General features: G+C 52.7%; 1 protein-coding gene across 1 annotated transcript in view; it reads left to right on the top strand.

Moving 5' to 3' along the window:
- FBLIM1 (filamin binding LIM protein 1) overlaps window positions 1-7,686 on the top strand; it is a 27,260-nt gene extending 19,574 nt beyond the window's left edge. Inside the window, exons 6-9 of the mRNA XM_003783884.3 lie at window positions 357-526; window positions 1,607-1,785; window positions 4,154-4,271; window positions 7,133-7,686. Of these exons, the coding sequence (XP_003783932.1) occupies window positions 357-526; window positions 1,607-1,785; window positions 4,154-4,271; window positions 7,133-7,246 (581 nt within the window). The 3' untranslated portion in view covers window positions 7,247-7,686. The remainder of the gene's footprint in view (window positions 1-356; window positions 527-1,606; window positions 1,786-4,153; window positions 4,272-7,132) is intronic.
- Window positions 7,687-13,043: the final 5,357 nt, after the last annotated feature.

Raw genomic sequence — 13,043 nt, 5'->3', positions numbered from 1 at the left:
TCCAATTCCTGGGCTCAAGCGAGTCTCCTGCCTCTGCCTCCCAAGTAGCTGGGACCACAGGTGCCCTCCACAACTCCTGGCTATTTTTTGGTTGCAGCCGTTATTGTTGTTTGACGGGCCTGGGTGGATTCAAACCCACTACCTTAGGTGTATGTGGCTGGCCCCTTAGCCACTTGAGCCACAGGCACCGAGCCTTCACATTCCTTTTTAACGCTCCTTATGACCCTTTGCATTTGTCAGCTAAGGAGCCCCCAGAGCTGTGAGACAGAGCCCTGGGTACCTGTACGTTCTGGGTGGTGACTGGATACAGTCCTCCCATGCTGAGCTGGTGACAGCCTCTGTCTCCTTGACCCCAGACATCTGTGCTTTTTGCCACAAGACGGTGTCCCCCCGAGAGCTGGCTGTGGAAGCCATGAAGAGGCAGTACCATGCCCAGTGCTTCACCTGCCGCTCGTGCCGCCGCCAGCTGGCCGGGCAGAGCTTCTACCAGAAGGACGGACGGCCCCTCTGTGAAAGCTGCTACCAGGTAAGCCCCCTCAGTGGGGCACTGAGCCAGACACCGGGAAGACGTGATGTCATTTCATTGCCCAAGACAGTCCTGGGAGGTAGGTACTATGGGCCTATTGCACAGACAAGGAGACTGAGGCCCTGAAAGGAGAAGGAGCTCTGCAGAGGTGCTGTGAGAAGTAACCGCAGAGGGCCAGGCCAGGTGGGTCCCACCTATATTCCCAGCACTCTGGGAGGCCGAGGCAGGTGGGTCACTTGAGCTCAGGAGTTTAAGACCAGCTTCAACAAGGGTGAGACCCCATCTCTAAAAGACAGATGTTGTGGCGGGCACCTATAGTCCCAGCTACTCTGGGGGCTGAGGCAAGGAGATCCCTTGAACCCAAGAGTTTGAGGTTGCTATGAGCTATGACGCCGTGGCACTCTACCCAGGGCGACAAAGTGAGACCTTGTCTTTAAAAACAAAAATTAGCACAGCATTGGTGGCTTCCAACAACACACATTTAGTCTCTCCCAGTACTGGACGTCAGAAGTCCAAATCTGTTTCACCAGGCCAGAAGGGAGGTGCCGTCCTCCCCCTGGAGGCTCCAGGGAGAATCTGGTTCCTTCCCTTTTCCAGGCCCCTTGCTCCATCGCCAAAGCCAGCAGTGCAGCCTTAGCTACATTGCTGCCTCTGTGTCATGTCTCCCGCTGCCTTCCCCTTATAAGGACACTTGTGGTAGCATTTAGGACACCACTGCCACCACCACCACCCCACCACCCCCCAGCTAATCCAGGATAATCCCTCCACCTCAAGGTCCTTACCTTAATCCCACCTGCAGAGTCCATTTTGCCATACAAGGTAACATTCGTAGGTTCCAGAGAGTAGGACCTGGGTATCTTTGGGAATATCAGTTAGCTGCCTCACACTCTAGAAGGCTGAGGAGCTGGGGTTCTGTCACAGACATGTCTGGTAGTGGAACCTGCCTATGGTCTTGTCACTCTATCACCCAGAGCCACAAGGTTTCTATGTCTAGCTTCTGAGTATAGCCAGCTAGAAGACCGTCTTGGTTTGGGGTGGGCATGTCCGTGGGATGGCACTGGGAGTGGCCTTCTGTCCCAGGGCACCCTGGAGAAGTGCGGCAAGTGTGGCAAGGTGGTCCAGGAGCACATCATCAGGGCCCTGGGCCGGGCTTTCCACCCTCCCTGCTTCACATGTGTGGCCTGTACCCGCTGCATCGGGGACGAGAGCTTTGCCCTGGACAGCCAGAATGAGGTGTACTGCCTGGACGACTTCTACAGGTGGGAAGGGGCCCGTGCATGGGGAGGACAGGGTGGGACCGGGGCAGGATGGAGGGCGCAAGCCCTGAGTGCTGGGCTGGAGCTCCCTGTTTGCTGGTTTGGTATAAAGGATACAGCCTTGTAGCAGAGATGTGTGGGACGAGATCTGGGGGCAGCTTCAGTACCCTCTCCAGGCTCCATACCCTCAAGGAACCCCCACATCCTCAGCCACCTGGAAGCTCTCTGAGCCCTGTCCCTTCGGCCCTCAACAGAGATGTTATTAGACAGGCATAACTAACTCCCTGTAGAAATGTGATTGGACAAAGAGGCTGTGATCTAACACTAATAGACTGGGAGGAAAAACCCAGGCAGGCCCTTGCGTATGAACTCTGCTTGGCCTCTACGTGCAGTAATGCTCTCTCCCGGCTGTGGGGCAGGACCCTTTCTGGAATGAGGAACTTAGGACCTACAATCAGATAATTTCTTTTTCTTTCTTTTCTTTTTTTTTTTTGCAGTTTTTTTTCTTTGGCAGGGGCTGGGTTTGAACCCACCACCTCCGGCATACGGGGCCGGCGCCCTATTCCTTTGAGCCACAGGCGCTGCCCTCAGATAATTTCTTTATGGCCAGCTTCAAGATAGAGGCAGGAGAAGACTTTTGCCTTGGGGAAAAGAAGGAATAGCTGAAAGGAGAGCCAGAGAAGGGCAGAGAGAGAGAGATACTATTCCTGATGCCTAAAGCGCCCATATTATAACAAGGGCGATGGGAGTTGTAAGCCAGGAACCAATATATAACATAATATCACAGGCAGGTTTGACCACAGCTGGTGTTGAAGCTCACGGTAAGCGTGCAAACGCCCAAGGACCTGGCTCTGGGGCCTTCCTTTGGAGCTGGGCAAAGCGGTGGGAACACACAGGTATCTGAGACTCAGTCCTTGCCTGCGAGTTGCTCACTGCCCAAGGGGACAGACAGAAGTGTCTATTAAAAAAGAAAGGAAAAAATAACTAAAAAGGGCCTGGGCGGGTGCAGTGGCTCACACTTGTAATTGTAGCATTCGGGGAGGCTGAGGCAAGTGGATCCCTCGAGCTCAAGAGTTTAAGACCAGCCTGAGCAAGAAAGAGGGAGACCTGGCTCGACACCCATGGCACAGTGGTTATGGCGCCAGCCACATACACCAAGGGTGGTGGGTTCGAACCCAGCCCAGGCTAGCTAAACAACAATGACAACTGCAAACAAAAAATAGCCAGGCAGCGCAGCGCCTGTGGCTCAGTGGGTAGGGCGCTGGCCCCATATGGCAAGGGTGGTGGGTTCAAATCCAGCCCCAGCCAAACTGCAACAAAAAATAGCTGGGCGTTGTGGTAGGTGCCTGTAGTCCCAGCTACTCAGGAGACTGAATTAGGGAGGAATATTGCTTGAATCTAGGTTGCTGTGAGCTAGGCTGATGCTATGATATTCTAGCCTGGGCAACAGAGTGAGACTCCATCTCCAGGCTCGGCGCCTATAGCTCAACTGGCTAAGGCGCCAGCCACGTACACCTAAGGTGGTGGGTTCGAATCCCCAGCCCGGACCCGCCAAACAACAATGACGGCTGCAACCAAAAAATAGCCGGGCGTTGTGGCGGGCGCCTGTGGTCCCAGCCACTTGGGAGGCGGAGGCAGGAGACTCGCTTGAGCCCAGGAGTTGGAGGTTGCTGTGAGCTGTAATGCCACGGCACTCTACCCAGGGGGACAGCTTGAGGCTCTGTCTCAAAAAAAAAAAAAAAAAAAGAGACTCCATCTCCAAAAATAAGAAACTAAAATGGAAAAAACCCCAGTGCCTTATAATACAAGACAAACAAGATGGGTCCCAGCCCCACCAAATGCAGTTCTCAATCCAGGCATTCTCCAGCCACCCTGAGCACTGGGTCTCATTACATAGCTCCCTCTACCTGCTCTTGCCCAAAAGAAGTAGACATTTGGGGCTGTAGCTCCAGGTGCAGCCACATGGCATTGGGTCTCAAATCGCTTGGGAGGTGAACTCCAGCCAGCCCAGTTCTTTTTTTTTTTTTTTTTTCTTTGCGACAGAGTTTCACTCTGTTGCCCAGGCTAGAGTGTCATAGTGTCATAGCTCATAGCAAACCCAAACTCCTGGACTCAAGCTATGCTTTGGCCTTAGCCTCCCGAGTAGCTGGGATTACAGGTATACACCACCATGCCTGGCTAATTTTTCTATTTTTAGTAGAGATGGGGGGTCTCCCTCCTGCTCTGGCTGGTCTTGAACTCCTGGGCTCAAACAACTCACCGCCTTAACCTCCCAGGTGCTAGGGTTATAGGCGGGAACCACCGTGCCCGGCCCAGCCCCAGTTCTGACAGCTAAGTTCTATGTTCATTGCGTGGTTTCCTTTCCCTCCAGGAAATTCGCCCCCATGTGTAGCATCTGTGAGAATCCCATCATTCCCCGGGATGGGAAAGATGCCTTCAAAATTGAGTGCATGGGAAGAAACTTCCATGAGAATTGCTACAGGTGTGAGGTGAGTGGAGCAGGTGACTTAATGACATTCCATCACTGCTCAAGCCCTGCTGGGAGCCTGCCAGGCTGGGTCCTGGAACATGGGAACAAATCGGGGTGGGAGTCCTGCTCTCAAATTGCTGTTTGGAGCAGAGCAAATAAGTGGAAATAATTACAAATATAGTCTATTAATCAGAATTTCTTAGGTCAATGATAGAATCCAAAGTCAGATTGCTTCCTGTAAGAAAAGGAACCTGTGGGCGGTGCCTGTGGTTCAAAGGAGTAAGGCACCGGCCCCATAAGCCAGAGGTGGTGGGTTCAAACCCAGCCCTGGCCAAAAGCCGCAAAAAAGAAAAAAGAAAAAAGAAAAGGAACCTGTTAGCCCCAGGTGGTGAGATCACTGATATCAGATGATGGCGGGAGGGCTCCCTGCATCTCTTAGTTCTGCCATTTTGGTGTATTTGGCTCATTTTTTCTTCCCCAGGCCTGGGATCCTCTGTGAGGGGGACACAGTCCATGGTGACGATGGCCCAGGTTCATATCTCCCAATGTAGAAACCCTCAAGGAAAGATGGAAGGGCAGCCAGTCCTGGGAAGGCCCCTGCTCAGCCCAGCCTGGGTCACTTGTCCATTCTGGGCCAAGCACTGTGGGGGGTGGGGGGCTGCCCGGTGCTGAGACCGATGACCTCTGGGGCAGGGAGGCAGACTCATATGAGACAGAGAGGGGTTGCTACAACCATAGGAAGGGAGTAAGGGATGCTGGGCAGACACCAGCACGTAGTCCTTCCCAGGGCTGGGAAAGAGCAGGTGTAAATCAGCTCTGGGGCTAAGAAGCCAGTGATGGAGTCTAACCAGGGTGGCAGAATCAAAGGCACTCTTGTCATGGAGGAGATGTTTAACTCGGTCTCGCAGGATGAGTAGGAGCTTGCCAGGTACTCAGAGAAGGGAAGGGACCTCCGGAAAGGGGGAAGGGCCCATAAAAATACCCTATAGCATGAGGAAGCCTGAAAAATCAGAGGAAGTGGGAGTTTCTAGATGTGTGTGGAGTGCAAAGGGTTGGAGGGTGTGGTTAGCGATGAGGCCAGAGAGAAGGAAAGGGCTTGGGGTTCCAGGCTGAGGGGTCTGGAATTCAAGGCTGTAGGGAGCAGGGAGGCCTGAGCTGGGCAGGCTGGTTAGAAGCTTCATGAGTCCCAGGGAGTTGTCCCACAGGGCTTCCTTTTTGAGCAAGGAGCCCTGTTTCCTTTTTGAGCAAGGAGTCCTGTTTTCATTTTGCCCTGTACTCTGCAAATTATGTAGCCAGTCCTGCTGGGGAGGCTCCGGAGATCCTCTCCCACCCCTTCTGCTACCAACTCCATGTCACTCAAGTTTCTGCCTGCTCTGGTGATGGTGCCAAGGTGGCAGCTTTTGTGTCAGGTCACCTAAAGTCAAGAGCAAATCTCTTAATGAGACACTGTCTCTAAAAAAAAAAAATGGGGAAAAGGAGGCTCAGAAAGGTGGTTCCAGCCTCTATGTTTCTGGACCTAGTCCAGCCAGCTCACAATTCCTTTATATACTTTGTGAGACTCAGCTGCAGCGAGGGGTTTTCCCTACTTGATTCTTTTTTTTTTTAAGAGACAGTTCCATTTTGTTGCCTTTGGTAGAGTGCTGTGCTGTCACAGCTCACAGCAACCTCCAACTCTTGGGCTTAGGCGATTCTCTTGCCTCAGCCTCCCGAGTAGCCGGGACCACAGGCGCCCACCACAACACCCAGCTATTTTTTGGTTGCAATTTGGCCAGGGCCTGGTTTGAACCTGCCAGCCTCGGTACATGGGGCTGGCGCCCTACTCACTGAGCCACAGGCACCACCCTGTACTTGGTTCTAATTTAGGAGCAGTCACATGTGCCCCTTTGGAACTTTGGCCTTGTCACTTCTGGTTCTCTCCATGCCAAACAAGTGGCTGTTATGAAAACACAGATAGTGGGGTTATGTCACTGGGAGTCCACTTGAGAGACTCAGAGTGGCATTGCCGGGGAGAGATGTCTGAGGGTCCCTGCCCTGCTGACCAGGGAGGAAGGCAGATTGTGGACCCTGGTCTCCCTCGTGGATCAGGATGGACACCTGTGACCCCAAAGTTGTCCCTGTGGGACGAGCTTCCTTGGTCAGATCAGTGCAGCTTCCAAAGGTGTGTAGCACTGAGTCTCTGGATGTGAATTGTTCCCGTTATTACTCCAGCTTTGTCCCAGCTACCCGGGAGGCTAAGGTATGCCCAGGTGAGGTCCAGATAAAGTACAAAGGACAAAATGGTGATGCCGGCAAAATCTGGGCCTCAAATCCCCATGTGCCTCCTTCTGAAATCTTTTTGTGAAACATTGGAAATATTAAAGTTTGTGCCGTGTTTAAGCTTTGCAGGCCACAGAGCAACAAAGAGATCCCTGGACTCAGAGTCTGGGACCTCTGCCTAGTCCTGGCCCCAGAACCTGGGGGAAGCCTGTGGAACAAAAGGCCTGGGCTGGACTCAGGTTCTCATGCCACAGAGATTTGCTGCAGACTGTGTGTGCCACGCTGGTTTAGGCTGAGGGGGCTGGTGGTATATAGGATTCCTGTCTTATAGATCGTACGTTTAAGGGCTGTCCGGAGGTTGTTAAGGCCCTTCCAGCCTTAACTCTCTCCCCTCTGAGTGTCCTTAGTTCTCCCTGCAGTGACTCTGCTGTCATCACCCACCTCCATTCGGATTAAAGTGTCTGAGTACATGTATGAATCTGGTCTCCCCTGTGGAGCCCTGACCAGGCATGTTGGGAGGAGGGAATGAACAGCTGCCTTCCTCCCCTGCCGGACGTGTTGACTGGCTCCGTGGCAGCAGTGGCCAGGCCTGGGGCATGTCCACATGTGTGTCTGTCTCACCAGGACTGCAGGATCCTCCTGTCTGTCGAGCCCACGGACCAAGGCTGCTACCCCCTGAATAACCGTCTCTTCTGCAAGCCATGCCACGTGAAACGGAGCGCCGCGGGGTGCTGCTGAGAACACCCGCTAGCGTCAGGCCAGCCAGCAGCCTGCTAGCCCCGGCTGGGCCCCTTCCCCGACTCTTGGGGTTCCCTTCCTGACCTGCTCTTGCTCACTCTCCTTCTGAGCCTCGGGGGGGACTAGCCTGCAGCTCTGCCCAGCAAGTCTAGGACACAGAGGGCTCAGCGTTCTCCAGATCAGAGCTGGGCAGCAAGTGGACAGTGCCCCCTAGACCTTTAGCTTCACTTCTACACCCTGGGCAGCCAGTGACTCCTGGACTACGAGGGTCACACCTGGATTTCTCTGCTGGCCCCAACCCATTTCCAGGGCCGAGCTGGGGCAAATCTGCAGGTGGCACCTGGGTCCCCAAGCACTGCCTCTTTAGCTGTCTAGTAGGGTGCTGAGACCAGCTCTGGCTTGTTGGGCTGAGCTGTTTGAGGAAAACTCCAAAGTCCTTTAAAAAGTGCTTTTTGAAATGTTTAAATAATGGGAAACCTGGGTGGTGCCTGTGGTTCAGTGAGTAGGGCGCCAGCCCCATATACTGAGGGTGGCGGGTTTGAACCAGGCCCTGGCCAAACTTAAGTGATGGGAAACAACACTCTTTGGATTTTGAGGGGAGAAAAATCTTAATAGCAAACATCTCCCCTGGGTTCATACATGTATAAGAATGTGACCTGGTGATGGTACAGCCACAGACTTCCACCTCTGGGATGTGTCATGCTGAAGCAGGGCTGGGACCTGGGCCCAGGAGGACACGGTGGTCCCCAGACACCTGAGGACATTAGCACTCCTTCACCTCGTCTTCTGGCACCTCCTCCTTTGTGCCACAGTGAGTCAGCAGACACAGAATGAGTGCCTACTGTATGCACGGGAGAGAGGGTGCAAACATTTCTCCAGGAAAGGGCCAGGGCAGGTGTGTCCCCTCAGCACACTGCTTGTGCCCCCCACGGCCCACTTGGGCCTTCCAGCTCTGGCTGCCCTGCAACCACTGTCTCCACAAGACTGCCCCTAGAAGATTCTCCTTCCCTTTGAAGAAGAACCACTTTTTTTTTGAGACAGGAGCCTCCAGCTGTCCCCCTAGGGTAGAGTGCTGTGGCATCACAGCTCACAGCAACCTCCAACTCCTGGGCTCAAGCGAGTCTCCTGCCTCCGCCTCCCAAGTAGCTGGGACCACAGGCGCCTGGCTATTTTTTGGTTGCAGCCATCATTGTTTGGTGGGCCTGGGCTGGATTCGAACTCACCACCTTGAGTGTACGTAGCTGGTGCCTTAGTCAATGGAGCCACAGGCGCCGAGCCAGAAGAACCACTTTTATGGCTTCATAACTAAGACATTTTGTAGGGCATGGGCAGATTAAACGAAATGTGCTTTTTTCCCTGGGGCCTGCTCCATGCACCACGTGCTCCTGGGAGAACTTGCAGGTTCTAAGCCCTGAGCAAGTTTCTGTGTAGGACCCCTTGGGGGCTTCTCGCCCTGAGCTTAGAGCAGCCCGCCCCACACCAGCTCTCAAGCTCCTCCACAGTTTCTCTCACAACCAAAGACCTTCTGTTCCATAATTTCATTTGAGTCCATGCGCTGTTTTGTTTCCTTCCAACTTCAGCCCTGTGATGAGCTGTGAATCCGTGCAGCCGCACGCCCATATACTGCCGATATACTAGTTAGGTTTTTTTCTTCTTACTCGCGAAAATAAATGTGTAACTGTTAGAAGCATGTCTGTATTCTAAGATCCCCCACAGGTAGACGCTGGCCTTGGGTAATAGCCCTGGGACATGTTTATTGGGAATCTGGGGGCTGGGGCTCTTTGACAGATGAACGAGCTCATTTCTCTTCTCCTGCCCCGTCACTCCCCAGGTAGGTGTCTCCCGGGCATGTGGGGTGGAGGCTTTGCTGCAGGGGGCTCTCCAGGGCCACCAAGTCCTCCAGGAGAATCAACACGCACCCCAGGGCATGTTCTCTGCTTGCTGTGCGCTCAGCACAGGCTGACCCCTGGGCTGGCCCCGGGTGAGGGAGGCCCCAGAGAGGATGTGTGGCAGGAAAGAGCCCTGGGCTTGTGGTGATGACTCAGGTCTCAGACCTGCCTCTACTCACACATGGACAGTTAGTAACCATCTCAGCCTCATCGTCCTTTCCGTGAACTGGGAACAATACTAATTTGTGTCACTGGGTTGCTATGATGGAAGTGTCGGGCTCAGGACGTGCCCAGCTCATGAGTCAAGATTGTCTAATGATCACTCTCTGGTTGAGTCGATACCCTTCAGTCAGACCACCAGGGACTCGCCCACAGTCAACAAAGTTGGGCTCATTATGCCTCTGGCAGCAAGGAGTGTCCCACCGCCCTGAGGAGGACTCCTGGTGGACATTGGAAGGTATTCACGGAACCTGGCTGGTATTCAAGGGTGGGTTTGAGGACGTGGGATAGCTCCGGATGCCTGCTGTCAGGAAGCAGGTGATCCTATAGATGGGTGGCTGAAATCCTTCATATCTGGGCTGCAGTGCTGCAGCTGTGATTTGGGAGGGACATGGCAGTGGCTCAGGACACAGGGACATCAGTCATTTGTGCTGATGGCCCAGAGATGCAGTGCTCAGAACAGCTGCTGAATGGTGTTGCTTTTGACCTTGACTCACTTCCTTATTGTCACACAGTGACCTTGCCCAGTGTGAGTGTAATTTCATTTCTGTTCTGTGATTGGAGCACATAGCACACCCAGCCATGAGGACCAGACCAGCTCCCAGCTCTCAGGAGCCACTTCTCTGTCACCAAGTTTGGTGGGTTTGGTTTTTCCTATCATTAAAATGAACCTAGTGGGTGGCGCCTGTGGCTCAAAGGAGTAAGGTGCCAGCCCCATGTGCTGGAGGTGGTGGGTTCAAACCCAGCCCCAGCCAAAAAAAAAATAATAATAATAAAATAAAATGCCATGAACCCAGTGGCCAGGAGTGGGGTGACTTACACCTGGAATCCCAGCACTTTGGGAGGCTGAGGCAGGGAGGATTGCTTACTTAGGTCAGGAGTTAAAGACCATCCTGGGCAATATAACAAGACCCTGTCTCTAGTAAACAAAACAAAACCAAAACACAAAGTAACCTTGTGTCGTGATTCCTAGCTTACCAGTATGTTTGTTGTGTTGGGGTGAGGGTTATCAGGATACAAAGCTGGGAGATGCCTTTGTCATTCAGACTGCACATGTATAAATCATTCCACATGGGGATGTTTCTAGGGAGCTCTCTGCAGTGAGTTTATTTACCTCCGTCCTGTCCCTCACCAGCCATCATTCCTCTTCCTTCCTCATCTCCACTCTTACTTGGAAGGCTCCTGTCAAGTGCTAGGCACAGACAGAGTGCCCTGGGCACAGGTGCTTTCCCTTGCCTTTGGGTGTAGGCTGTAGGCAGAGATAAAACATACTGTGTGGCCTTAAGGAGATATTTCTTTCTTTTTCTTTCCTTTTTTATTGAGACAGAACCTTAAGCTATTGCCCTGGGTAGAGTGCTGTGGCATCGCAGTTCACAGCAACCTCCAATCCTGGGCTTAAGCGATTCTCTTGCCTCAGCCTCCCAAGCAGCTGGGACTACAGGCGCCCGCCACAACGCCTAGTCTCTTTTTTTTTTGAGACAGTCTCACTTTGTCACCCTCGATAGAGTGCTCTGGCGTCACAGCTCACAGCAACCTCAAACTCTTGGGCTCAAGCAATTTTCTTGTCTCAGCCTCCCGAGTAGCTGGGACAACAGGCACCCACCACAACACCTGGCTATTTTCTTTAGAGGCGGGGTCTCACTCTTGCTCTGGCTCAGGCTGATCTTGAACCTGTGAGCTCAGGCAATCCACTCACCTCAGCCTCTCAGAGTGCTGGGATTACAGGTGTGAGCCAACCAAAGGTTTTGAGGGTAATTTTTTTGTTAGGTGTATTTTACCACAATTAAAATGTAAACATATGACCATATGACCTAAACTAGGTGCTGAGAGACAGGAAGGTGAAGTGCTATAGAAGTCCTGAAAAGGGGGACTGTCCCTGCCAGGGATCCTAGAAAGACTGGTCACTGCCGGCCATTGCACCCAGTCTCCCTAAAGGCAAGTGCGCACACAGCCACTAGAGGGCAGCATGGACCAGAGAATCGGGAGCCGAGCCCGGGCTCAACCGTTTCAGCCCTTTCCCCGGCCCTCAGCTTCTCCAAACACAAGAGCAAGGATCATTCCCGCCTGCCCATGGCACCAGGCTGCAGCGAGGCTGAGAAGAGATAATATGTTGCAAAACTAGAAAGTGAGCAATGTGGCCATGGAACTGCCGCAACTCTCCCGGGGACGTGGCCTCTTGGAGGGAGACCTACGCCAGGAGACCTCATTGACCCAAACTCCCATCTACTAGGAGGGGCCCCTCGGAAGCCCCCATGCAACTGCTGTACAGTTCCATACCTGGGAAGCTGTAGAAACGGTCAGAAACGGAACAAAGGAAAGCCTGGAGTTACTGCCCCGCCCCCAAGCCTTAGGTCACTCTGCCCGCAGGGCTCCCTTGAGACTACACCGGGGTGGCAGCGGAGGTGTAAACTGTCCCCAGCAGGTGCCAGCCCCTGCAGGGCAACCAGATGCTATCTCTTCCGGCTGGGGACACAAAAGGGGGGAAAAGGGAATTAATGGAGGGCAGGCAGGGATGCAGATGGGGAGGGCGGAGAAGGCTGGGCTGGTAAGGAAGAATTCCAGGCACGCCAGGGCATTTTCAAAGAAATGTTCTTCTTGGGGCGGGGCCTGTGGCTCAAAGGAATAGGGCTCCAGCTCCATATGCCGGAGGTGGCGGGTTCAAACCCAGCCCCGGCCAAAAACTGCAACAAAAAGAAAAAAAAAATGTTCTTCTTAGTTGGACACACAGTTAACACGAAATCATCCATGAAGTAGGTAATATTAATAGCCCTGATTCACAGTCAAGGAAGCTGTGCCTCAGAGAGGTGGTATAATGGCCCAAGGCTGCACAGCAGAGTCAGGATCAAAGTGAAAACTATAGGCTGCCACTACAGACCCATTTCAGAAACACCCACATTCTGGAATGTTCCAGAACCCATCATGTAACACAAATGCCAAAATCCAGCTGGAAAAATGCTTCATGTTGTGAGCCCTGCTTCTCAAGCCAGAAAAGACCTTGCCTCCATGCAAATCAAGCTATTAATAATTCTTGGAGAATGGTCATCAGGTTAAGAGACTACGAGTGTACCCTTCTCATGACCTTCCTTCTGCAGGGAAAAAAAAATGTGTATGCTTCAGCGGAAAACTATGCACTGTCCATACACCGCTCTCTCCCTCCCTGGTTGCCAGATTCTAGCCTTTTCTTATCTTGGAGCTGTTTTACAGCTCTGTAAATTATAGATGAATGATAAATCCGCTCCTGTCTGGCAAAGTCTCCCTTTCACCCCCCTTGAGGAAAAACTGGTTTCTCCTCCCTTTGCACAGGCATTTCAATATTCCTGTCCTGTAATAATGTGAGTGTTCTTTGGCTGCCCTTTTGAGCTGGTTCTAACGTCCACCTGGCTTCCTTATGAATTAAATAAAATGGTTCATAGCTGTTCGTTTTACATCCATGTAGGGGACATGATTCTACTTTTTTACGAAATTAATCACGGAGTACTTCCTCCATCAGGTGTTTATGGACAGCTCTTTTAGACCAGGGAAGGTGGCGGGGTCCCTTGTGGGTTATCCTATTAAGTGGAGTTAAGAATGGCAGGCAGGGCTGGGCACCTGTGGCTCAAGTGGCTAAGGCGCCAGCCACATACACCTAAGGTGGCAGGTTCGAATCCAGCCCCGGGCCGCTAAACAACAATGATGGCTGCAAAAAAAAA

Source organism: Otolemur garnettii, unplaced genomic scaffold, assembly GCF_000181295.1.
Source record: "Otolemur garnettii isolate 467f Iridium unplaced genomic scaffold, OtoGar3 scaffold00009, whole genome shotgun sequence".
Classification (NCBI taxonomy): Eukaryota; Metazoa; Chordata; class Mammalia; order Primates; family Galagidae; genus Otolemur; species Otolemur garnettii.
This window is presented reverse-complemented; position numbering and strand designations above follow the sequence as displayed.